Source organism: Cydia strobilella, chromosome 15, assembly GCF_947568885.1.
Source record: "Cydia strobilella chromosome 15, ilCydStro3.1, whole genome shotgun sequence".
NCBI lineage: Eukaryota > Metazoa > Arthropoda > Insecta > Lepidoptera > Tortricidae > Cydia > Cydia strobilella.
In genome coordinates, this window is record NC_086055.1 from 5,651,154 (window position 1) to 5,678,124 (window position 26,971).

The 26,971-nt window shown below is 36.3% G+C and overlaps 2 protein-coding genes across 4 annotated transcripts in view; both read left to right on the forward strand.

Moving 5' to 3' along the window:
• The window catches only part of LOC134747854 (semaphorin-2A), a 422,795-nt gene that overhangs the window by 265,572 nt on the left and 130,252 nt on the right, over positions 1 to 26,971 (forward strand). Inside the window, exons 1-2 of one of the 3 annotated variants that reach the window (XM_063682504.1) lie at positions 8,534 to 8,948; positions 16,745 to 17,030. The exons of the other annotated variants lie outside the window; for them this stretch is intronic. Coding sequence (XP_063538574.1) covers positions 16,826 to 17,030 — 205 coding nt within the window. The 5' untranslated portion in view covers positions 8,534 to 8,948; positions 16,745 to 16,825. Of the gene's footprint in view, positions 1 to 8,533; positions 8,949 to 16,744; positions 17,031 to 26,971 lie in introns of those variants that run through there. 3 annotated transcript variants of the gene reach the window in all.
• The window catches only part of LOC134747863 (26S proteasome regulatory subunit 6B), a 215,836-nt gene continuing 208,656 nt past the window's right edge, over positions 19,792 to 26,971 (forward strand). The window contains exon 1 of the mRNA XM_063682535.1: positions 19,792 to 19,801. The gene's annotated coding sequence lies outside the window, so the exon portion shown is untranslated. The remainder of the gene's footprint in view (positions 19,802 to 26,971) is intronic.

Consider the following 26,971-nt stretch of genomic DNA (forward strand, 5'->3'; position numbering starts at 1 on the left):
CAATCTTAACTTAACCCTCGCCTACATTTTTTTGGGAATGTCGTTTCGTCCAAACACATTTACCTCGCATTGACACTGAAACTGTTTTAGGCATTAAAGTAAACATTCGCGTTCGCATTTAGCGACAGAAGGGTTTCTGTCCCTAAATCACGCTATGCTTCAGGGGTTTATAAAGTGGTGTAACGAAGGAGGCCGTATTACAGCCAGCAACAACGTATCGAAATAAAGCGGCTTCCGAAACGGTGCCATTTGAGGAATCAATCAAAGCCAAACGTTCGCACAATCAGCGTGCGTGGGTCGGACGAGCTAATCAAACTAATGGTCGCTGGAGGGCCAGGCGCGCGATTGGGCCGAGCTTGCCGCAACAAATCACAACAATAACACTGACGCCTGATTGATCGCAGCGAACCACCGACTTAATTCAATCCCCGTTACACCTGATCGATTCTTCATGAGAATCCGAAAACGCATGTAATACACAACACAATAGAACAGAGCATTAAGGAAATCAAAAAGTGAACCTTCCCTAGTCATTTATTAGCTTCACGATTAATTTAACTCAGTAGTTCCCTTGACAATTTCTAGACTTTACGAGTATTATTCACCATAACGCAAATAGGTAGGTAGTAGATAGGTACTTTCTAATATCATGCAGTGTTGAATATGATTTTGCCATTTAGCAATATCAGTTTAGCATTCGCCTTCTGTCCAATACGCCAAGACTTTTCTAATATTCACAGCTATATCCCGATCGAACTTGGTCTGCTAACTCAGTAAAACGTCAAGTGTAGCAAGTGAAGCAACTCGATCATTTTTAGCTCTGTGTGCAACGCCGTCAGGCCCCCGTCGGGTTAGTGTCGGGGCTTGGCCTGCCCCGCCACTCGCCGTTTGGACATTTATTAAGTAGGAAATACGAAAGAGCCGACTAACCGCTCTGTAAAGTTCAACTTGTACCACAGCGTTTTGCGAGTGACGTTTACTCCCGTAAATAGCTCTCAAATGAATAACATCATTCGGTCCTAACGACTGACATGTGTTTATAAGTTTGTGCGCGCCATCGTGACCACTATCTAAATAACCAAGCCATGTGAAGAAAACTTAACCACATAGTTTATCATGGGATTTGAATTCTGAAAATATAACTCATTGATTATTCCAGCGGTCTGCTGTGCAACAAAACTACCGAAGCAACAATGCGCGTAGATTTGCTTCCGCAACAATGCAATGTCTTTTAGTATTCACCTGTCGACCCAAAATACGTAATTCCATTCAGTTTTCATAGCGGGCGTGCATTTCGAGTGCCATGCAGTGGTCAGACTTGCAGATAGGTACCGCATAAAGCCATTCGCTTTTTGTTCACCAACGAAATCTAAATCAAAGGTTATCTGGACTCACTTTTGTTTTTGCTACTGGAGTATTACGCGCAGAGTCGCGCTTCCGCTCGTCGGCAACTTTTTGACAGCGCAACTGACCATTGCAAAAAAACGATCAGAACTCCTCGGGTCGTTGCCATTTCTCCGCACAAGAAAAAGTTTAAAAGATGTTCATTATTTTTAAATTTTAACTAAATCCTTTTCTAAATCCCGGGCGTTGTTTAATAAAATGCCAATAGTCTCATGCACAACGAACACAATAGTGGTGGGCACAAAGCGATAAGATCCAACAAGAGACGACGTCGGCGTATTTCTCTCGGGCAGTCTTAAAGACAGGTAACGTTACGTCATCTGCCGCACGCTTTACTCAGCAGCTCGTACAAAATAAACCCAGAGCAGCTGCTTATTGTATCGCTGACAGCAAAGCCTTGGTACGCCATTGTCGGGCTCCTCCGAAGAAATATAATAGCGACTTACTTGATCCTAAGAAGCCACAATACGTCGTCATTATTTCGCGCTTATAGAGCTAGCCCTCTTTTCACTTCATACACCTTGTATGGTGAGCTCTAAGTCAAAACAAATTATTGTTTAAGGCTTAAGTAAGCTCAATAATTTATGACGAAATGTTTAATCTATGAAGTGATTCTGGTTTTTCAAAAGTAGTCTTATTTTATTTTTGCAGTAAATTCATAGCTAACATAACTTCAAATAAATCCTTAACCTTATGTAGTAAAATCTGACACAGAACACGATTTGGTGGTAGGTATTTTGGAGGATCTCCTCAATGTTAGAATATCCGGTCTCTGAAAGTTAATGAAGTGTACCGCGAATACTTTACCTACGTCAAACTGTCAGAAACACATCATATTTCACGCATTTTGTGTTTTTTAAGCGTCCGCCATGTCGATTTCGTTTAGAATTTATGAAAATGGATAGCGCGCGGTTGACTCGAACAGTTTTTGTTTTCGAGAGCTGTCATTTCGCGTGAGTATGAAAAGGGTGTAAAAATAAAGAGAAAACATGATGCTACACTAATTTGTGTGTTAGCTGAAAAGTTGTAGTGTGTTGTGATCCGGTGTCGCGTCGCATTAGCGTCAGCAGCCGCGCGCCGGCCGCAAGCTCCGGTTACGCAGAAGCGTGTCGCTTGACGCCATGCTCACGTTTCTCTCTGGTTGTTGGACTGAATAATATTTTATATTGATTGGAAGATAGAGGTTTCGAGGTGTCACTGGCACTTTATCCATAAACTGGCTATTCGCCAGAATTAAATTATTCAGTGACCAAATTGCCGCACTGTTGCCTTTTAATTGAATTCTTCAGCAAACAAGTAATTAATGTAAACGTCATGTATAATTCCAGATAATTATTAATTACGATACTTATACATTAATTCTAAATTCTTAAGTTTTGTCTAAGAAGTCTAAAATAAAATTTAAATACAGGGAAATACATAGTAATAAATAAAATGAAGGATTCCAACTGAATCTACATCCTTTTAATCCTTAGATTTTACTAACCATCCAAACATGATCCATTTTAGCAAGTCTGCTTGCAAAAACTCTTACATGTAATAAAGCCATCATCGCAGACGAACGTGTTGCGCCGAACAAAGGACGTGGAGTATGCAAAAAAACATGAGTCCAAAAATTCGCAGTGCTCGGCGTACTTACGCAGGACCTTGCACCGCTACCTGCTACTTTGTGACATCTTGATGTAGGGGTGCTACTCGTCTTTTAAAGTGAAACTTTTATTCTATCGCCTTAAATTTTTTGGTCCGTCTTTAGCATATCGCATAACAGAATTACAGCATTACCTAGTAAAATTCTACTTTATTTTTAGTACTTAAGTTCAGTCTTTAAAATAAGCTTCATTACAGGACTAAGGTTACAAATGTTACAATACATCATTCACAATGTCTGATATTTCATAAAAAAAATTAAGGACAGTAGACCTTATTAACCTTAATTAAATACGTCAAACTCTTTCTATAATTGTAAATAGTTATATCGTAATAGGACGATTACAGTCACATACGACTTTTTGTTTTCGAACGTCACGGACGTCACGATTTCGTCAAACAATTCTCAACGGTTGGCTACTCGCAAGCGTGTAAACAAAGACATCTCGAAAACCCAATGTAATGTAACGTGACCTTGAGATCCGTAACATAACAACCTATGCGTAATCGGTGAGCTTACTTACACCACACCAGTTTCTTTAGTCTTTGCTTACTTATCATACCCGAGTGTATGATAAGTAAGCGATATTAAGGTGGTTCGACTAGGTTACCCAAAGCTTAAACCCCGCTAGATGGCGTCACTTTCGCAAATTTTCAGGTTTTATTTTTTTGTGGAATAGTGTTGGTATCTGTATACTTAAAAGTATGTTTAGCGCACTCTTTACATAAATATTGAACTATTATAATAAACATTGAATACTTCATTAGTGCAAAAAACACTTTTAAAGTCGACAGAGTGTTTCTGTCATGCTATTTCCTACTATTACTCACACATGCAAACAGTGTTTCCGTGATGCTTGTAGTAGACAATTTCATGCAGTGTAAGTATGCTGCAATGGCGTTGCGGTATGTTCGTGGAAATACGTGCAAGAGGATTCGGGTTCGAGACTGGTACGTCAGGGGTACTTTTTTTTGTCCTTTTTGTGTTATGTTTCTTATACCTTTTAGTCTTCGAATTCTTGTCCGATTCCGATATAACCGAAATATATTTCAGTGATATCGGAAACGGCTCTAACGATTTCGATGAAATTTGCTGTAAGGGGTTCGATCTAGCTAGGTCTTATCTCTGGGAAAACGAGCATTTTTGAGTTTTTACTTATGTTTTCTTTTTCTCCCAGATATTCAGTATTATTAATAAATTAGTTTATAACGTTTTATAAAAATATGTGACGTTTTGAACTAAAAGGTACCACATTGTCGGTTGTCGATTAGGTTGATTTCATTTTGAAGCTTTATGGAAATATGACAACAATAAGTAGGTACCCGTTTGGTTGAAAACGCCACATATATTGAAAACCTGACTTTCACAAATCTCACCTTTTTGGGTTCTTCCAACTCAGAAAGGATGGAGAATACTGACGATTCTTATTAGCACTAGCCCAAGGAAGTCCAGGTTTGTAAGTGTCAGGTATCAGTTTTTTTTAAAGCGCTAAATATAGTTCTACAAGTAAAGCAATCCCTTACTGCCCAGCCTCTTATAGTATTTTTCAAACTGGAAGGGTACGATGATAGATTTCATCTCCATACAATTTATAACCTAATAATGCCAAATGTTGTAAAATTATATTGAATTGAGATCTATCATCGTACCCTTGCAGTTTGAAATAGTTATTTACGATACAAGTGCGGAAAAGAGAAAATTCGAAAAGAGTGGCGACAGATTAAAACACGACCGCAGAGTGTTTTAAATCGACACGAGTTGCGAATTACCTATTCGCACGTGTATCGTACAACGTTTTACAGTACATAATTATGGCCCTTTAAACTTTCGACATATGCATGAAAAGTGCTCTTTACGCACTAGGGCGAGAAAGTTGCACCATATGTACTGTAAAATACTTTTTAGTACATATAGTGCTACATATACGTTACCGCCCTAGTGCGGTAATTAGTACAATACGTGCATATGTCGAAAATGTACAGGGCCATAATTATGTACTGTAAAACGTTGTACAATACACGTGCGAAAAGGTAATTCGCAACTCGTGTCGATTAAAACACTTCCTTCGGTCGTGTTTAAATTTATCGCCACTCGTTGCCAATTTCCTACTTTTCGCACTTGTATCGTAATGTACTAATAATAAAGTAGTAATTGTAAAATAAAATTAAAACTTTTTTTATATATTTTTTTTTGGATTCAAGTAGGTACAGTGAGTAACAACATTGCATGGCCTTCTAATTATAACTATTATAGAAAACGGGATATTTATCATGTTTATTTATATTATTTATTTCTCGATATTTTGGCCGGTCTTGCAAGACCAGTCGTTGTGGAGATCCCTGGGGAGGCCTATGTCCAGCAGTGGATGTCTTGTTGGTGTAGATGGATTCACACAACAAATGAAATAACATTTTTTCATATTTGTTATCCGTAGTTGTCCCTGTACCTGAAAGAAAAATAATATCATGATAGCACAAATTCTCTAATGTTATAGGAAGAAAGATGATGCAACAATATGGATTCTAATAAAGTTATCATTTACTTACCTAGTAATAATTGTGTTTTTCATTCATAGACAAAATTCCATAATTTTCATCCCCAGGAAATGTTTTATTTTACTTTATTGCAGTGAGGATGTCCTGATTTTTTCTGGCTAATGAAGGAAAACATTTTATTTCCAAGAATGCCTCTTCATTTTGCACAATACCTAAAAAAACCTAGAGTTAGTGACACATTGACTATTCGGCAACCAAAACAGTAATAATTACATTATATAGGTATTGTTCACTGCTTATATCTACCATTACGGAAGAAGTGAGAATTATTTTCTAAAAAGATCGGCACGAGAAAATTACAATGTACAATGAAGGAATGAAACTGTGCCTACCTTACGAAACTTCACCATCATGAATTCCGCTTCAATTGAGTCTGAATTTTTCTGGATTTTCGCGGACCAGAACACCGATGATTTTTGTAACTTGATTTAGACGTTGCTATCAGTTTCAATTTATACAAACAAATTGATGTCACAATAAACATGACCCTATGTGTCAGTGTCAACACTGTCAAATAAAAATGCACTAAACATGACGGCACTGCAAATCCTGCCAGGTCGGCCAGGCAACGTCGCCAACGTCATAGAGTGGCAACGCCGCACGCAACGTATTTGTACACGACATTTGTGACACACACATACGTAAAATTGATGAAAAAATTACGTTGATTTATGTATGATTTCTGTATGAAACAAAGTTTTTCTATTAATTTAGCGCAAACGAATATTCGAAAGTAGATAAATGAGCAAATATTTCTGTAGTAATAGTGTGTAGTGCCTTAATTAAAGCAGATTGAATTTTGTATGAAAATCGAACCACCTTAATAATTAATTTCAGCACCAATCCGGGTTGATAATTATTTTTTGTAAGATAATTAAAGAGGATATTTATTAAGTTAAGATTAAAAACGCGATTTTAATATTCTAAATCGAATAATTTTCCGAAAATTTTCAGTTAAATACCTGCAATCAGAAAAAAGTTTCACTTGCATCGTGGTTTCATAAAACCACACAATTACTTTTTTTTATATTAAAACATCGGGAAAATTTAACAAGTTGCAATATTGGTATATTTTGAATTATTTTAAGGTTCACGATTCTAACATAATTTAATTAATAAATAAAAACTGAAATTTCAATATATCATCTCTCTATTTAATTTTCACACATTATTCTTGAGCACGTCTTTAAAATATAGATTTTATACTTGTTTCTAAACTTGGTGTTTTCGTTTGCGTAAAATAAATATAAAAATTGTCTCAGATACTAAAATGGTACTGACTGGGAATTTCTTAATTTATCCAACCAATATGACATTTAAGTACAAAGTTGTTTCATGTAATTTTAGTATGTGTAATATATATCCAGCTCAGTTTACTTATTAATCCATACTAATATTATAAATGCGAAAGTCTGTCTGTCTGTCTGTGTGTTCCCTCTTTACGCTTAAACCGCTGAACCGATTTAGATGAAATTTGGCATAGAGATAGGTTGAGTCCCTGAGAAGGACATAGGATAGTTTTTATTCCGAAAATCATCCCTTAAGAAAGTAAAAAGCGGGGTGGAATTGAGATAATTAACGAAGTGCCTGCTAATTTGTGTGCAAAATATGCTCAAATTTAGATTGCTATGAGAATTTTTCCAGGCGCTATACTTACTTTAGCTGCTGTTACTAAGTTCGCGCAGACGAAGTCGCGGGCAAAAGCTAGTTGAAAATAAAGTAAACAAAATGACAATTATATAAACATGCATTTAATAAATATACATATAAAATATTATGACAGGTTTATATTATACTAGCTTTTGCCCGCGACTTCGTCTGCGTGGAATTAGTAATTTGGGTACCTTAATTCTTATCTGCTTTTTAATCCATCCTTTTTTCACCCCCAAATTGTTCCACATTTCCACCCCATTTTTTACACCCTTAAGGAATGATTATCCCCGAAATTATTCTATATCCTTTCCCATAGCTCAAACTATCCCCATACCAAGTTTCATCTAAATCGGTTCAGCGGTTATTGATTCCCCACACAAATTTCCACCCCCCTTTTCACCCCCTTGATGGGTGAGTTCTGGGATAAAAAGTATCCTATGTCCTTCCCCGGGACTCAAACTATCTGTATACCAAATTTCAACTAAATCGGTTCAGCGGTTTAAGCGTGAAGAGGCAACACACAGACAGACAGACAGACAGACAGACTTTCGCATTTATAATATTAGTATGGATTATATTTAATATTATAAGTAGGTATAAAATTTTCCACTATGAAATGGATATCATTGCAGTAGGTTTTTATTTACTTAATTACTGAACTTAAATTACAAAGCACAAACTAAAAAAAAGGATTCTTTGAAAAGTAAACAAACTGTAGCTAAAAATAAAACTTGCTAAAATAAATTAAATTTGTACATATTATAACATAATTCTTGAATAACCAGCCTGTAGCCTGTACTATGTGCTAGACTTAACAGATGTATTCTGATTTTAATAGCAGGTTCTAATTCTTAACCTGCTATTAAAATCAGAATATGCCTGTTAATAATCCCTTGAACAAGTGCTAGACTTCAGACATTTTTCGAAGCAGTATAGCTAATCAACACTGTCGTTACTCAACTTCGAGCCTAACGTATTTTGCATCAGGTGACAGCCCTAAAAGCTTCATCTGCCACTTGAACGATCGAAAGGTACGACGACGGCGCGCCGGTATCAGTAAGGAATGTACTGTAGTGGGTGACTTTAACAGTTTCCGTCCCTTTCAAACGCAGCCGGTCTCTCGTAAGCTAAATACATGCGCGCTCTCCGTCGCACACTCACATTTCCAATACTTACCTGAGTGAAGTAATATACATCTGTTGCGGTACTTGTTTCTCGCTTGCACTCGAGCTCTGAAACGAATTGTTTATATTCGCGTCCCGCTCTCGAGTCTCGTGCACAGGGGGTAGACGGTGTTGGCATTTGTTTGTGTTGGTGTTCGTTTATTTAGTGAACTTGGAAGCTTGCTTTCGTGTTTGTGCATAGGGTATTGCTCGCGTCTGTATGCGTGAATTGTAGAGGCGCGACATAGCTTTGCCGTCTCCGTGACTTAAAAGTTTTGTATGGAATGGGACCAACCAGTTAGTTGTGCGCCGGCCGGCACGCGCGATGGACGTGTGCGAGACCTCCGCGATAAACTTCTTCGTAATACTCCCGACTACAAAAACTTGTTTCATCTAACAATGTTGTAAATTGCAATTATTGTTAGTGACTCTATATAATTATAAATAAAGTGCTTTTGGTTTTCTGTGTGTTCTTTGTTTATATGTGAAACTGCAACGTGTTTGGTTCAACGGATTACGGATGAGGTTGGTCGGCGCACCATTCCCGTGTTCTGGGCAGAGCTACACAGTATTATTGTGTATTAAAATATGATATGATTCCGGAAAATTTCGTTGTATAAACAAAAACTGACTGCGCGACGTAAAAGCTAACTTGTGAAGACAAATGTAAATAAAAGAAGGACGATTCAATATAGATTTATCATGTATACCTGTAATTAGATTTCATATTTGGATGATTGTGAATACCACAGTTATAAGATATTTTAAGCAAAGAAATGCGGACTACCTATTACAGAAAGTGAACATTTTAAAACATTGTGCTGACAGAAAAGTTAACGATGAAAACCAATACGCTGCATATTCGCTGTGATTCAATAAAACTTGCACTTTAAATAAAGATTGTTACGAAATAAATAAATGTATGCAACTCAATTATAAAATTTGAGAAAAGTGATTAGCCAAACTTTTCTCCTCAAAGTATTAGTGAAATTTAAACTAAGTAAATCAACAACATTATCCGGCACTGATTTTCTATAACCTCGTCCATCCGCAGCTCCGTTGAGTTCATCAACCCAAAAGTATAAATAGACGTCGAATACAGATGCACATCATGCTGCATGCATAACACAGAAATTCTGCTGTAAACATGAAATTCACTGAAAATTCGTTCCCAAATTTATTTAAGTTTACTGAAACACTAGGATCAAATAGATTATTAATAACCGGCATCTTCTGCTAGAAATCCAACATAAGTAATTGGAGGCTAAAATATAAAAAAAAACTCGTGTACATCACCTACCTAAATTCCTGTAAATATATTGGAAAATATGTAGTTTTTTTGTAATAAATCTCTAATGGCGCCATTCATAAACGCGCTACTGGCCTGAATTAGCTATGAATCGTTTGTCTTTATCTGTCATTTTGACTTGTGTATTTGTAAAAAGGGATAAAACATAATTTAACTAAATGAGGCCCGTAAAGTTTTATGTATAAGGGGGTAACAATTTTAAAATGTAAGGGAAAATTATTGACCTACCGACCGAGTACCTATTAAAAGAGAACCGACTTATTTTAAATTTCGTTGGTATTTTTTATAGTAAAATAAGTAAATTTTATATAACCTAACGGTCTGTACCTGGATCCTTTTATTTGTAAGATAAAGGTCAAATAGTAGATGTCCATGATTGAAAGTTCATTATTGTAAGTTCATTATTGTAAAAGTAGTTTAGCCTAGGAATGGGATTTCAATGTTTAATATTTTGTCATAACTAATATCGGACTTAAAAAATATGAAATCCGTCATTGGTCGAGTCACACACTTCTCCTACCTACACCACAATAATTCAAACATTCCCACCAAAGATACCTCTATTGTCAGAAAGGTTATTGTCCAAAACAATTGATATCTCCATTTGTATCAATAATACAAGAGGCCGATATTTACGTGTGCCGCTACGTGGCCAGAATCCATTGAAGTGAATCCTCCCCAAATTCATAGGAAGCTTTGTAGGGGAAGCAGGTATTAAATATTTCTTGCGAGTAACTCACAATATGGGTGATTTGATCAAAATGATTCTATTTACAGATTAGTGGTGTACCTACCTAATCGAATGTCCAACAGCCCCAACGTTCTTTTAGCGGAGTGTAGGTAGTTGTATGCCTAGTGAAATATTATTTAGTAACAATAAGTCATTAGGATAGTGTGTGTAAATATGTGCACCGCGTAATCATAAAGCTCCTTCCAATCCTACTAAAGCTATGTAAAAAAATATAAACTGGAACTTATTTTCAGAAAGAAATATCATCTATTAGATGCGTAGAGTATCTATTCCTGGCATTATAATAATATTAATTAAAACTTTGCTTAGTGACATCATCATAGGAAGGAAGTATTGTATGATGAATATGATGATCTAAAATGCGTCCGTTAAACGGATATACATGATACCTATCCTAATCCAAATCTATCAACTGATTAAATAATCTATTATTGGGAAGTAAAGAGAAATAAAGTAACTAGTAACGAATAAATTATGCAATCCAGAATGTCTACAGTAATGCGAATACTAAACCTTTCCTTGATATTGCGGCAATGGGCTATTGTACCGTTCATCATCATCATCATCATCATGTCAGCCGATAGACGTCCACTGCTGGACATAGGCCTCCCCCAAGGCTCGCCACTCCGACCGATCCTGTGCCGCTCGCAACCACCGAATTCCCGCGACTTTCACCAGGTCGTCGCTCCATCTCGTTGGAGGCCTACCGGCAGTTCGTCTTCCGGTACGCGGACGCCACTCCAGAACCTTCCGGCCCCACCGGCCATCAGTTCTGCGAGCAATGTGCCCCGCCCACTGCCACTTAAGGTTTGCAATTCTGCGAGCTATATCGGTGACCCTAGTTCTACTGCGGATATCATCATTTCTGACTCTATCACGCAGAGACCCGTACCGTTAGTCGCATTAAATTGATTTTGTACCTACTACAGAAACTAATTAGACTTGAGGTTTATGTAACAGACTTGTATTAATAACTAACTTGCCGTGTGTTAGTCATAATACAATCTCAGCAATACGCCCTTGATATTGGTTAAGGTAATAATTAATATTCCTGGCTGTGTTTGCATATAAGACAAAATCTACTTTGATTATTAACTATTCAGAACTTGAATTATGATTTTCGTTAAACAATATTAATCCCTTCGACAACCATGTACCACGTGTCCATGTAATTTTGCAGCTTGCTGTACAAAATTTATATCACAGCAATACCTGCCTAAGTTTTTCAAACGTTTATTTAAGAACTCCAAGGTTTATTTAAGATTCATGAATCCCTGTTCCGCATAGTTTTAATCCCTTTTACTAAATATTTTAGTCCGCATTATAATTTATATATAAATCATTGGTTCCACTATCGTTCACTGATATTTATTCAGTTCCCTTGTTAAGAAGCTTACAATTCGCTGCCGTTACAGTATTGTATTAATTAATAATTCAGAGCCAATTTCCAGGGACCGAACCGTATCTCTTCTGGGCAGCCCATTTGTTCATCTGGATTACCTATTTCTCATTTGCGCAATTATTGATTACAATACGCACCCCTCCTTAATTTGTTTATTAAAAACATTCCTCATCATAATTTAACGCAAACGGTCAAGTATGATATAATCAAGAAAGATCAGCTTACTTAGGGTCATCCTTTCAACAATCAATTCGACAGATAATTAATTACTAAAATTTACCTGAAAGTACCCCAAATCAAGACAGCATACCTGTGGAAAAATATCTTAATAGTAAGTAAATATATAATTAGTTACCTGATACATTTTTGTCCAAATATACGTCTAACTGACGATATTAATTAATGATTTAAACGCATGAGGCATAGGGCATAATGATAAGTATTAAGTGCAGGCAAGTGTTAATTTGAAGATGTGTTCCGTAGATATATTTATGCAGTTTAATGGGTATGATATGGATACGGGCTGTGGAGGAAACATCAAGTATTGTATTACAGGCTCAGTGGTCTTTATCGAGGCGAAATTTCATTATACTCGTACCCCCATTCCACCTACCATTCAATTGGAACACCTTCGTACAATTGGGAGGGCTGCCTCAATGGGTTGTCGGATGAAATTTCTTAACATTCTTCGCTCATAATGAGCGAAGCCTGTCATGAAATGGGCAGTAACGGTATAATTGTATTGCGAAATGAGATCGACTGATATTAAAATAGATAAGAATCTGCTTAATGAATCCTTGTCACATTATTTTTGGTGGAAGGGCGTTATATTTTTTGATTAATTGATCTTCAGTAATAACGCATATACATAATTATTAGTACTAAACTCCTGAGAAAAAAAGGCTTAATTAGTTAACGAATGGCACTTCACAAATGGTCGAAACATGACAAAAAACTCATAATTCTACATAGGTAGTATTTATCTCACCACAATATTAGGTATAAAGTTTCAATCTTAAGTATTCACGATTTTTAAATAACAACAAGACAGCTGCAGTGTTAAAGTACACAAAAAATATTCACACAAGTTCGATAATAACATTACCCCCGCTAGCCAAGTAAAATAAGTGGACCCGCAGTGAATCACCGGTAATGAAGATGAAGACATCATTACAGAACCGGTTCGGATGACCGAGAGCGGCCCGCAATGCTCCAACCACTTTTTTCTTCGAAATCGTGGGGTCCGGTTATGGTGTCTGAATAAACCGTTGAGAATGTATAGCTGTTGAGAATGTTCTATTATGAGATTATGTAATGTTATGCGTAGATAAGTACCAAGTACATATTTTGTTTAAGTTTAAACGAAAAAGTAACGGGGCGAAATTAAATAGCACACTCTATTGTTAAAATTACTTAGTTTGGTAAACCCTCTTAAAAATCGCAACATTGGCTTCTTCTTTGACCTGAATAACTAATATATTAGGAAGCTGACTAAAACATGAAATATTTTCTTCAAATCCGTACCGTACCGTAAATCCTTAAGGAAACAGATGATGATCAATTATAAACCTCTAGTCAGACATTGACTCAAGATGAGTAATGATTTTTAATGTATTTTTCATTTCTTTTCCAAATCATATCTCCCAGCGCGTCTCCTTGATCCCAAAGGATACAAACAAAATACGAAACGAGTTTAATGTTGATACTCTTTAAGTATTATTTGAAACTGGGGGAGATTGGAAATGTTTACTCAGAAAGATCTACTGTCAATTGAACAAAATTCATTCATGTGCTAACCCGATATCATTAATCATTTCAACTAAAATTTAGAGGACCCTTCTCATGGTGATAACCTGGCACCCGCATTTTTGCGACTGCGCTTGTATTATTCATGTGTGAATATACAATTATTCGCATCACATACAAAAAATATGACCTAGCGCTTTTTACCCATGTACAATGACACGAAAAAATATTGTACGACCAAATTTTTTTGGTCAAATTTTTGTACTACCAATTGAAATGTTGGCTCTGTTTTAGATGCTGACTATTTTATCACCTGCTTTAGCCATAGACAAGTTTATTTTATTAGTCTTCATGAAGTCGGAAAAAGGTTTTTTGTCATTAATGGTGACTTTCTGCTAATAGCCTCCGCTGTTTTCCTCTAGAAATATAATACGCAACACATTTTCCTTTTTGCAGGCGTCTATATGAAATGAGAAACGTTATCTGGTTTCGGGGGTTTATCACATAAAAACATCTTGAAGGGTAAACATCTCTATCCCTTTTAGGCCTCGTTTATTTAATTCATCGCTGGACTCTTTCACCAGGCGATCCCTGATAGCATTCAGTGGGATATCGGTCATGTGACGAGGGCCTGTACCATACTTTGCGTTAAATTTACTGGATGATATTTACTTATTCACTGATACCTATCCCGTGTAATCTCCGCTCTTACGAAGTTATTCATGAATTATATAATCATTTGTTTGAAACGTTAAAGGGTAGAGTTAGGCGCCATGTATATTTAAACACGATACGTAATCACAAAATCAATATGGAATTAACGAACTATCAGTGTATTGTATATTTAGAGTAGATAGACGAACTAAACGTTGACGACTCGGCTAGCTTCGAAAATCGATTGCCATGGTTCTTTCCAAATAGCTTACCAATCCAAATTTTAGTGTCTAGAATTGTTGGGCATTTTTAATTAACTACGTGGAAGAGCAATACTTAAACATATTAATTAGGAATTCACTTGTAAAATTGGACAAACCCAGATTTTAAGATGTGTGAGAACCCCTAGTCTAGTCTGAGATGTGCTTTCGCTGCGTTTTATCTTTTTACATAACGGTACCTTTCCTTTGTTCGGTCGAAGGTCTAACCCGTTACCTTTCGTAAAGGTTCCTAAAACTAATTTTATTTGGACTTTATTTCGAATGTGACCATTAAATCCTGCAAATGTGTCCTATAATAGGTTGAAATAAAGGGCCGCTATGTAATGTCACCATTCCCTGTTGCATATCCGTGCGGTTTCCATTACAGAGGTGTGCTTAACCGGTGGGTCTTAATGGCCCATACACCCATTAAACAACCCCACAAACAGACTTTTTTAATGTAAAATCAACAAGCAAAATTGTCATTCTTATTGTGGATATTGTGGCTGTTGCTGTTTTTGGTCTCGTAATTGGATTTATTATTTAATGTCGATGTCGGTGGCAAATGGCGTGTAGCTTGATTAATTATTCAGCGATTTTTATTTGTTCAAAGTGGGAGTTTTTCATACAATTATTTTTTTAACGATATCAGATGTTATGGTCAAAGCAACCAACCTTTAGCATTTTTAGAATATAATTATGTAGGTACTTCATATTTGTAGTAGTAACATCAATGCTGATCATTGAACCTATATGCTGCTGATTAATTAAAATACTATACAATCTTTTTAGGCTTACACTTTACAACGTAATATAATTTGAATGATAAATATGATTCATGAACAAAGCCTTCGAAAAGTATTCAGCGTTAACTGACAATTAGTAACCATGTTATAGATGCTATAACAAACTAAATCTAGAATTAGGTTCGACCGCGACTCGCGATGATTTAGGCCTACAAGCTGTGCTTACCCGGCGGCGTGATGAATAATGAACGATATTTACAAACTCGCAAGATTCCCTTAATAATTAAACTTAGAGACAATTAAGGACTATGCGCGAAACGTAATGTTTCATACCTTAATATGCTGTAGTACTTAATGTTTTAATATTAGGTGCTCTGGGCTTAAATAAATTAATCGTAGCAATAAACTACGAGTATGTGCATATTTATTATGTATTCATTATTCATTTTAGATTTTAGATTACATTGTTTATAGTACGATTTAGTAAACACTGTCAAAATGGAATATTAGAAAGAAATCCTTTACATTCAGCTTTATTTGAAGTACTGTACAACAAAATCTTATAAGAGCTCGGTGCGAGAATCTCTAATATATATGCTATTCTACCACACCTTTCGTGGTTTCAATTAAAATAATAAATAATAAATAAATATTATAGGGACATTCTTACACAAATTGACTAAGTCCCACGGTAAGCTCAAGAAGGCTTGTGTTGTGGGTACTCAGACAACGATAATATATATATAATACTTATACAAATACATAGAAAACATCCATGACTCAGGAACAAATATCTGTGTACATCACACAAATAAATGCCCTTACCGGGATTCGAACCCAGGACCATCGGCTTCACAGGCAGGGTCACTACCCACTAGGCCAGACCGGTCGTCATAATCCTTTGGTTTCAAAAAGAAAGTAGATTCAAACACTACAATTTCACGTCAAATTAAAATAATACCCAGTCCCTGCCACCCTGTTCACGGCTCGACTTATCGTTCACATCGAAAGGCGGAGCTGCTCCTTAATAATTTATTATACAAATGAAAAATAAAACAACGAAATGTGCCGGACGAATATCACTGATTGATACGAATGTAGTTTTCAGAACAATTATTGTAATTATGCCCTAGCACGCATCGATCGTATCATATCTAAATTTATGTTTGTAGAAGTAACTATTAAAAAAAATAACATGTTTGTATAATTAACTTAATTTTATTTTACTTATCATAATTTTATTAAATCTAAGTAAGTATTATTTAATGTTAGCTGGCGTCGAGTTTTGCTTATGAAAATATATATCTTATTAAATATTTCTCTTTGATAAAATCTCCAGCCATTCATCATAAAAATTGTTACTACTTCATAATTAATTGTTATTTCTACAATGCTAACAGTAGATAATTTATAGGTGGGCTTCTGAAGGTAAAATATTAATTTTGTTTTACAGAATACCAAACGTTGCTTAGCCCTCAGACATTTAAATAAACTTTGACTTTTAGTGTTAGTGCCAGTGATATTTAGTACAAGAATGTACACAAATGGACGGACTATGGGGGGCTTCGCTTCGGTGGTCCGGTGGCTGTTGTTCCTCCTGCTCGGAGTCGGGTGGCAAGTTCGATCCCAGGCAGTGCAACAATCTTCAGAAGTGGAAAGTTCATACAATTTCTACTACGAACAATCTTGCTGCACTCCAACGAATCCCAACAGTAAATATCACGTCAGACACAGACGAGGTAAGTTCTTAAAACATATATTTTTTACTTCTTCGCTAAGTATTTTAACACAAGATTTGAATAACATGGATCTTTGTGAATTCTGCTAAGATGCATATGTAAACCAGCGTATTCACATCAAGGTACACTACACACACGGCCATGTAATCTAAACGCTACTATCACTAACACATTCATAAGTGAGACGCTTTCGAGGGTCCACGGTGTATAGCGAGAAGGAAATATTAATATCAGGGCGTGGAAGTGAGATGGAATTATTCTTTTGTTTCATTGCCCTCCGACAATGATGCCGAGAGTGAGAATTTTAATACAGTTGTAGACCGAGTAGTTAATATTTCGCCCGTGCACACTACAAGTTCGGGATGTAGGTACCTATAGGGTACCCCTTTGAAGTGTGGTGTAGTAGGTATGTAGTTTACTACTCTCACTACTAATCTGGAAAATTATTGGTTACGCTTTTAATTTAGCTTTCAAAAAATCTGTTATTTTTAAAAACAGAGATTGTATCTAGATTTTTAAGTAAATATTGACATTAATTAATAATTACTTACAGATTTAATTAAAACATTGACCATTGTATTTTAAATTTACGTATAATCGTTCTAAATAGTAATAAATCATCTTGTAAAATAGGTATTTATTTAATTTCAAATTAATAACTCCGTAATACAGAATCTTATTGTACTACCACAGTTTAATATATTTAAATCAATAAATAACTACCAATGTTGAAACCATTTTTAGGGTTCCGTGCCCAAACGGTAGAAACGGGGCCCTATTACTAAGACTCCGCTGTCCGTCTGTCTGTCACCAGGCTGTATCTCATATCTCAAAAAAAAAAATCTCATAAATCAAATTCTCACAGATGATGTATTTCTATTGCCGCTATAACAACAAATACTAAAAACCGGCCAAGTGCGAGTCGGACTCGCGCACGAAGGGTTCCGTACCATTACGGAAAAAAAACACGTTTGTTGTATGGGTTTGGGTACGGAACCCTAAAAAGTACGGAACCCTGGGTGCGAGAGCCCGACTCGCACTTGGCCGGTTTTTTACCTAACGTCAACATAAGTTTACAATGACGCTCACTGAATTATTGGTAAATTATATCAGCACACAATAATTTAACGTAGTTGCGGCAATTACTAATTGTTATTACTGTTATAGGCTTTGCCGGCCTAGTGAGGAGACGCGGTTAGGATAGCGCAATATTAATGTGCAATTTACCATCCATTAAACATTGCGGGCTTAAACAGTTTGCTCAGGGCTAAATGAATGCGGCTAGTGATGTACCGAATATTATTTATTATCAGGCCACCAAGGAATACATTTAAAGGTCAAGTATTAAAATAGTTTCAAGTCTTTTGAATTCAAAATGTTACCCGTGTACTTTCAAAACTGAGGAAACTTAGGCGAATGCGTTTGTTGAAAACGTAGATTACCTAGAAAGATATTTGGCTTTATTTTGCCCTCTATTTTTCCGTTTCAATAATTATTGACTTTTCGAGAACGAACGTACAAATACGTAATGTTTACGGTTATAATTCCGCAAGTTTCAACGTTTATTATAAATATTACCGACAACATATTTATTACTATGCATTTAAACAAATGCATCGTTATGCTATAAGGTTTTGCTCACAAACCGAAACAAATGCATAGTAATTATGATTAAAAAGAAAAAAATATAGTTAACTGTATATTCTTGGATATGTTACTAGAAATATTCCCGGGATTGCCATAACACAGAACACCTATGTAACTCCGTATTATAAGATGAATACACTAAGGAAAAAACGTGCCTCGGAAATCAAGAAAATTGGATACTCGCACAGATGGCGCTACCATCATCAATACCAACCTTTGGCCTATTCTCGGCTAGATGGCGTTGACGGTTTCGTTTGTTATTTAACAATTTTAACACATATCAGTGAAAGAACATGGGTCAAAATCATATAAAAATAATAATAATAAATACAAATAAAAAAATCATTTATATACATTTTTTATATTTTTATTTTTAGTTTTTTAATCGTGTGTCGATAGATGGCAGTAAATTTACTGTGACTACAAAATTTACTATGACAGTACCCCTCTATCCTATATATTCTCCTTGCACAACACTAAATGCGGCAACTTGTATCATTAAACATGACCACACTTAATGGATTTCCGCAGCATACTGCACTTGTTTCGATTTGATTATCATTCGGTTGGTTGATTATTTTGACTAAACAGTTACTAATCCTGTTTGTGGTGATATTCAATTGAGATTTATCCAGGTTCATATTTATTTGGGAAATGCACATGGATCCTGTTAAAACAAGGATTAATTTTACGAAGCAACTGTTTCATACTTCACTCAAAAATATTACTTCTCGGTGATTTTTTTCTTTTGTAAAAAGTTACGATAATATTTTATATAAATTAAGTGCCATTGCTCAAACTTTTACAACTACAATTTTCAGGGCGGCTAGATTTTACCTCCCGATTTAACATTCCCCTCCGAACACAAATCCCAGCTAGCACGGGACGTTTGGTTCAACTCAGACGTCATCAAAAGTGTCAATCACGGATGTTTTCGAATAGCAAAACCGATTATCGGGCGTATTAAGTCGGTTATTGTTATCGACAGGCGGCCATCGAAGCGTGAAGTAGATTAGGGACATCATAATATGCCATATTTTTGGCGTCAGCTGCACGGAGCGCTTGCACGCCCTGTAGTTGTGCTAAGGTTTTTTTGTCGGAGTTCTTATTAAATTTGAATTTGCGTGGCCCTCTTTTTTGGGCTCTCGAAAATATAATCGAGTTATAAATTTTAGGGATCGACGTGTTACGGACATACGCACATGTTCTACCTTTCTATAATTTTATAATAAGCTAAAACTTCTAATTTAAATCACATTCGCGCTTTGAATGTAACAATTAACATTTTTAAAATACATACTTGCAAATTTATACCTACTGCTTAAACTAATAGTGTTTTTAAAACACATTACGTTTATCCCATTAAATAATAAATTTTAATTATCAATTTGTAAAAAACATGCATAGAAACTGATTAAGTACTTATTTACAAATTGACACAATAAAATGCTATTTTTAGGGTTCCGTACCCGAATATTTGTCTGTCTGTCTGTCCGTCTGTCACCAGGCTGTATCTCATGAACCGTCATAGCTAGACAATTGAAATTTTCACAGATTATGTATTTCTGTTGCCGCTATAACAACAAATACTAAAAACAGAATAAAATAAATATTTAAGTGGGGCGCCTATACACCAAACGTGATTTTTTTTGCCGTTTTTTGCGTAATGGTACGGAACCCTTCGTGCGCGAGTCCGACTCGCACTTGGCCGGTTTTTTAATCTACATTTACATTATGGCATTTGTCACCCATTTCGGATGCTTCCCTAGCCAACCGATCCATCACCTCGTACCCCACAATACAGCAATAGTTTTCCTCGTTAAGCTCCAAATGTCCTACGATTGAACCGGAAACAAAACTATATAGTATGTTGCTAATTACAGAGGGTTAAGCAGGCGGGTTGAAAGGCCCGAATAAGTTTGGGATGATTCTTTGGCAGAGTAAACGAGGACGGACAAACGCCGCTGGCCCGCTCTGTCATTAGTAGGGCAGTGTTTTGCGAACTCCACGATATAGCCGCGCTTAATGAAAGGGTTTGATGAACTACACGAATGTTCAATTTAAACGGTTTGTTGTCTATATACGTCGTGCAGCTTTGCATGTCGGTTTCATTGTCTCAAAATACGTTTTCTCTTCTTAATACATTATGTGTGAAATTGGTTAAGTATTATTTCGTGCAGAATAAAGATAAGTAATATTATGGTACTGATAGACTTGAGCATTTACTTGTAATGATCAAATATAAAATAATTTATTTGCTAGTAACAGTCAAGTGGATGTTGTCAAATACATTTCTGAGGTACCTAGGTACAGTGTTTTCAGCATGCTAGTGGGCCTGACAATTTCATACATAGATAAAATAAAACTAATGAAGACAGTATTTTCCTATAACTACGACTAGATTTTAATGAACAATCATGCAGAATGCAAAAATAACAAGGTTTCAATACAACCTTTCTCATATAACATTTAAAACTTTCGCGGTTTGAACACATATTAAAAAAATTATTTATTCAGGGACCATAATTTTATATCCGCAACGCAGGCTTCGTCAGGTGAACACAAACTCACTATCCGCAACAGGCTTCGTCAACTTACTTACTCTAAAATTATGTACATTAAAAAACCCTACAAACAAAACACCCCCTCTAACTCGCCGCCAGCAGGCAGTGTGCCCAACAGGCTGGCTGCATTTCCCCGTTGAATAGCGATGCTAATTCTCTGGGCAAAATACTGGCCAGCCCTTTGGTCGCCCGTGGCATCCACCAAACGCGACGCCAATCCTTATATAAGCGCCGGGCGCTGGGTCCCCACGGCCCTAACGTTTCGACCCCAAAAGGCTCAAATATGTAGCCACTGCCGAGCGTGCATATTAAATCACATTTAGGTAAATAAAGGTAACAAAATAAATTCGCGATAGACCCGTTTCTAAATGTGATTTAACAACCTTTCTCATTTAGAAAGCATTCTCGCGAACAGAATAATGTACTACCGTTCGTCGAACTGCGAATGCTTGATTTTCTGCTCGAGTGAATGCTCAAATTGCTCAAATCTATCAGCACCTTTATTTTAATTTTCATTATTTATTCCCTTAATATACATGGATTCCTTATCCAGTACACACAAATATAGCCTACAAAGCATTTTTCTAATTGAAACTCGTAACAAACTTTGCAAAACACAAACAAAAATTACCAACAACTTAAAAGCACGTTGAGTGCAGACGGGCTCAAAAGCAAATGTCCAAACAAAATATACAGAGTTCAAAGAATAAGCACACTCGGGCGAGGGAAAAAGCGAAAACAGGCAAAAAATGCACACAATAAGTGAAGGAGGTCTGAGACGGCTTCCGGTCTAGTCAAAACTTCCAACAGATCCTTTGACCGGCTGACCAGGCGCTTGAGATGGGCCAGCTAACGGATATTAGTAGTTCTGGATCATAATATTGGCATATATTCAGCCGTATTATTCATGTATTAACCCTAGTGATAGGTTACGTATTTGTTCATGTTGTGTTAAGTACTGCATCGCAGAAAAAAACCACGGACAAAACAATATTCTGTGAATCACTGTCAGCGCGATTATGACTTAACTAGCGACCCGCCCCGGCTTCGCACGGCATTCCTCAATAATCACTCTATTTATAGGTTAAATCCGCATGAAAATCCGTTTAGTAGTCCTTGATTTTATCGCGAACATACATACATACAAACAGACAGACGCGGCGGGGGACTTTATTTTTAAGGTATAGTGATAATCTTATCAACGCGCGATTATAAAAATAACTCAAAACACGCTAGAGGACCGTGCTAAACTTGGTTATATTAAAGTGTTATCCTTAGCTAATTTTGTTTTTGTAGTTGTGTTATTATTCATCACAGCACAGCTTAGTTTTAATAACATTTTCATTAATAATAATGCTACGATTAATTATAAATTATAGCCATCTCTGCACTACTCTATCTAGTTAGAATTTTCCCCGCTTTCATCGACAGGTAATACCAACAGGTATTAATATCGAGCCCCTAACCCGCCTGAAGACGCTCCCCAAGGGAGATGACATTACTTATTTTAACCGTTAGGTAGAGCAAAACATTTCTCTCAAAATTTGGTCACGTAGACATGAGGCGAGGGTCCCATATCGCATCTCGGAGCCATTGCGACTGTCCATTGTATTCCTTCGAGACAAAGGGTTGAGGACCAGGACGTTACCTTCGTCAAACCACTTTTCGGGAACCGAACGCTTAGCTATTCGAGGTTGATCAGTGCGTTTTATCTCGTGTTGTCCTTCCGTTTGAATTAATTTGAGCGATTGTTCTGGGAATTTGTGTGGTAACGTAATAAATAAAGTACCAAAAATACATTTTAATTAAAATGCCAGAGTAAATGTATACTATAATTATTAATTTAATTAAAAGAGAAAGAGATCAATTCAGTAACCACAGGCAGACAGTTGCAACTGTGGTGTAAATATTTATATTAGTCAATATGTCGGCGGCAGATCATAAAATCGGGCATATCGAGATATTCCTAGGCAGATCATGAAACGCCGCCATTTCATAATCTGACTAGCGACTACCAGCCATATCGTACAAACCTCAAGGTGTGCTAGGCAGATCATGAAACGCCGCAATTTCATGATCTGACTAGCGACTACCAGCCATATCGTTCAAACCTCAATGTTTGACGATTTGCCTGGAGAAGTTTAGGCATATCAAATAAGTAGGGTGTGATATTCCTAGGTATATCATGAAACGCCGCCATTTCATTTAGCGACCACCAGCAATATCGTGCAAACTTCAAGGTGTGATATTCCTAATTATTTGTAAATTACCTGCAATATTATTATTGGCCGGTACTGTATGTACTTTCTTATTTAACTAGCAAAAGTAGGTACGCTATGTAGTACGTAGATGCAGTTACGCGCTATTTATGTTTCTAGTATATTTGAGTCCCATAGTTGCAAGCTTTAATTGACTTGACGTTTTAAACTTTAAGGCTTTAAGATTGTTAAAATAACAATAACAAGAAAATGGCTTTTAATAGAACAGATATAAATTTTTCTTAAGTGTTGTTTTAAGCCAAAAGCCACGTACAATACCCTGCTGATTGCACAATGCAGGGTGCTCAAAGATAAAACGAGAGCCAGCAAGCTCCTAAGCAGTTTTTAGTTGCTGGCCGTATTCTTTTTTCCTTTCCATTTACTCGCATAATACTCGCATTCAAAGTAGAAGTGTATTCCTTTTACTTAAACACTGCAGTGGACTGAAGCGAAATGACCGCAGCTTTCATACGCCAATGCCAGTAAAAGGAATTTTTGTTCTAAATATATGTATTTATTTGTTTTTCGCAGCCTCGGTAATGGAATGTCAACGATAGAAAATATTTCACGGGCACCAGAATTTGGTATTTCACTTTCGACTCTTTTATAGATTGTAAATATTAAAAAATATTGCAGGTAATTTACAAAAATGCAATAGGTGCAGTTTTTCATATTGCTGAATACCAACGGGCTGTCGGGAAATATTCGTTGATGTAAAGGTGGTGATAACGCGCCGGACGGGGAAAATAATGCGTATTTTGAGAGCTTAATGAATATTTAACAGTGCTGAGCTGACCAAAACTGACATAAGTAATGTCTGCGTGAAATTGTTGTAGAGCTGTTTTTATAATAAGCTTTTGTCTGCCAATTTGCATCTATAAAATGTAATACTTTTGAAGCGGCAATTTAAAGCTTAAAATGTTTAGACAGAGTATTCATTTTATTTTATTTTGGAACGTTATTTGATGCACTACTCGTATATTATCCGTTTTTATTTTTATGTACCTTTACATACTCTTATACTAGACTAAACATACAACTTATTAAACACATCTTGGCCTTTTTTAACTAATTTTATTCTAATATCCTTTACATAATAATTTTATATGTAAGATAAGAAGACATTAGTTACATGGACATTCTCAATTTGCAATTTCAAGTCACGTAGTTTTTGGTCATCTTAAAACAATGGCTGGTTTTAAGGCAGCAAGCACATTAAAAGGCTCTTCAGTGATCATCGACAGTTGCGAAAAGCATCAAAACTCTTGCCTTTCGGAATATCGTGCCTTTGTGGCCCGTTCGAACAATTGAAGCCGCACAAGTTACTTAATCTCTGTTCCAAGCGCCCGCTTTGTGCTCGGATCACAATACTTTTCCAAATTGCAGCTAAGTCTAGGTGTACACGAGTCAAGTAAATAGGCGAGTGAACTAACATAATCTCATGGCCGTATTGGTAAATAATAGTTATTGGTTTTACAAGAGGGCAAAGTTAATGTTTCACGCATCGTGCTAATATTGATACTCGAACAAGCGAATCATTTAAATTTTAATAAATAAAGATAGTCTTTACGAGGTGGTGTGGTGCTTAACTTAATGGTGCTTAAAAATTCGTTGTTTCATCACATAGTTACTAGTTCACATATTTTAGATACAGGTTAAGAATAAGCTCCAGTTTTATCTTAAAAGATGAGTATCTATTTAAATACTGCTATCACTAAACAGTGTTGGAAAACAGAGAATTGAAAGCTCTCTGCATGACTCAAATTTTTTCGAATACGAAAAACTTTTCTACCAATTTCGATAATTGTAAAGAGAGCTCGACAAAATTTTCCAAAAAAGTCCATTCTTCTCGCGCCATAAATCTCGCGACAAGCCTGTCCTGTTTACTTTATCAACATCATCATTATAAAACACCACATTCACTTTGGCTGGTGTTATTTCTTGTGTTTTTTGCGAACGTACTTAACTCGTGCAAACCGGGCTTTAGAGCTCGTCGTGTGATCATCGGAAATGACGAAAACGATGAGCAATCGACGCAGGGATCAACTTATTGATCTGCGTTCTGGCTGACAAGGATTCTAAATGCCAACGCCGCGTTAGGTATATTATATTGCTTGAAAACAATAACAACGCTTTAATGAGATAAGCTTTACCAATTTAAGTATTTATTCCGTGATATAAAAAATATCGCATGAAAAAATAGGATTAACATTTTCATTTTCTATGAATCAGTTAAGCATGATAAAGCTTGTGCTAAAGGAATTAATATAGAATTATTATAATTATCTAAATATAGTATTTTAACATGATAAATAAAAAATACCTGCTACTGCCCTTATGCGTAAGTTACACGTAGCCATCAAAATATAATGTAATAACAACAAATCCTTCCGACATGGCGCCCGGCCGTTCTAAGAATTTCGTTAGGAGAAATAATGGAATAAGTTTAATTAGTTCCCGTTGTAGAGGTGCCCTAGACTTAATTAAGATTTGGTCTCAGGCATAATGTTCGTTGCTCTTTGCTGTGCGGGGACCAAGGGGCTCAATTCGACTCGTTTCAGTGATGGCTCAGAGACCGTATGGCCACTTTTAAAATGCTTGAAGTTGTATGAGCTGTAGGCCGAGCACATGATTGGCGCGACAGTATCTCGCCGCGAGATAGACTACCCGTCTTTTACCAACTCTATAAATTAAAGAGGGATGGGTAGTCTATGTCGCGGCGAGATACTCTCTCGCCAATCATGTGCTAGCCCGGCTGAAAGCTCTAGACAAGTGGACATATCTATAAAATAACGAAATGAGATAGACAATATTTCGAGATCAGGATCCTGAAATAGGTATTTCTGAACCCATTGCTTTGTTGTAACTGTTTTCCGTGCTACAAGCTAAGTAAAATGTAATTGTTTTATGATATTATTTATTTGAACGATACTTAATCGCGTATACTTACCTAAACTTTAAAATTGCCTCCGACGTTTCAAAGACGACATTGTCTACGTTATCCCGGAGAAAGAGTGGCTAAAGTTGACATCAAAATCTAGCTGCGCAAGTTTTTCGAAGGATTAAATCCCATTTAATTAAATAATAATGAGTGAAAATCGTGTTTAAATCAGTTTTTAATTTTTGCATGTTTGGTCGGTTTTATGTCTTAAGGGGCCCACTGATTAACAGTCCGCCGGACGATATCGGCCTGTCAGTTGTTCGGAACTGTCAAATTTTTGTCCCAACTGACAGGCTGATATCGTCCGGCGGACTGATAATCAGTGGGCCCCTATGTGTGTGATTATGTGAGCGGGTGTTGTAAAATAAGATTATGAGACATGGTGTGAATTCTTCTTATATTTGTATCCATGTTCATGTGCAGTCTAAACCATTTCCTTTGTGCTTACTCCAATTGTAATTATTTAATTAGCTGTATCTTGAACAATTGTTAAGTATTCGTGTTAACTTTGAAGTTTTACAAAGAAAATTA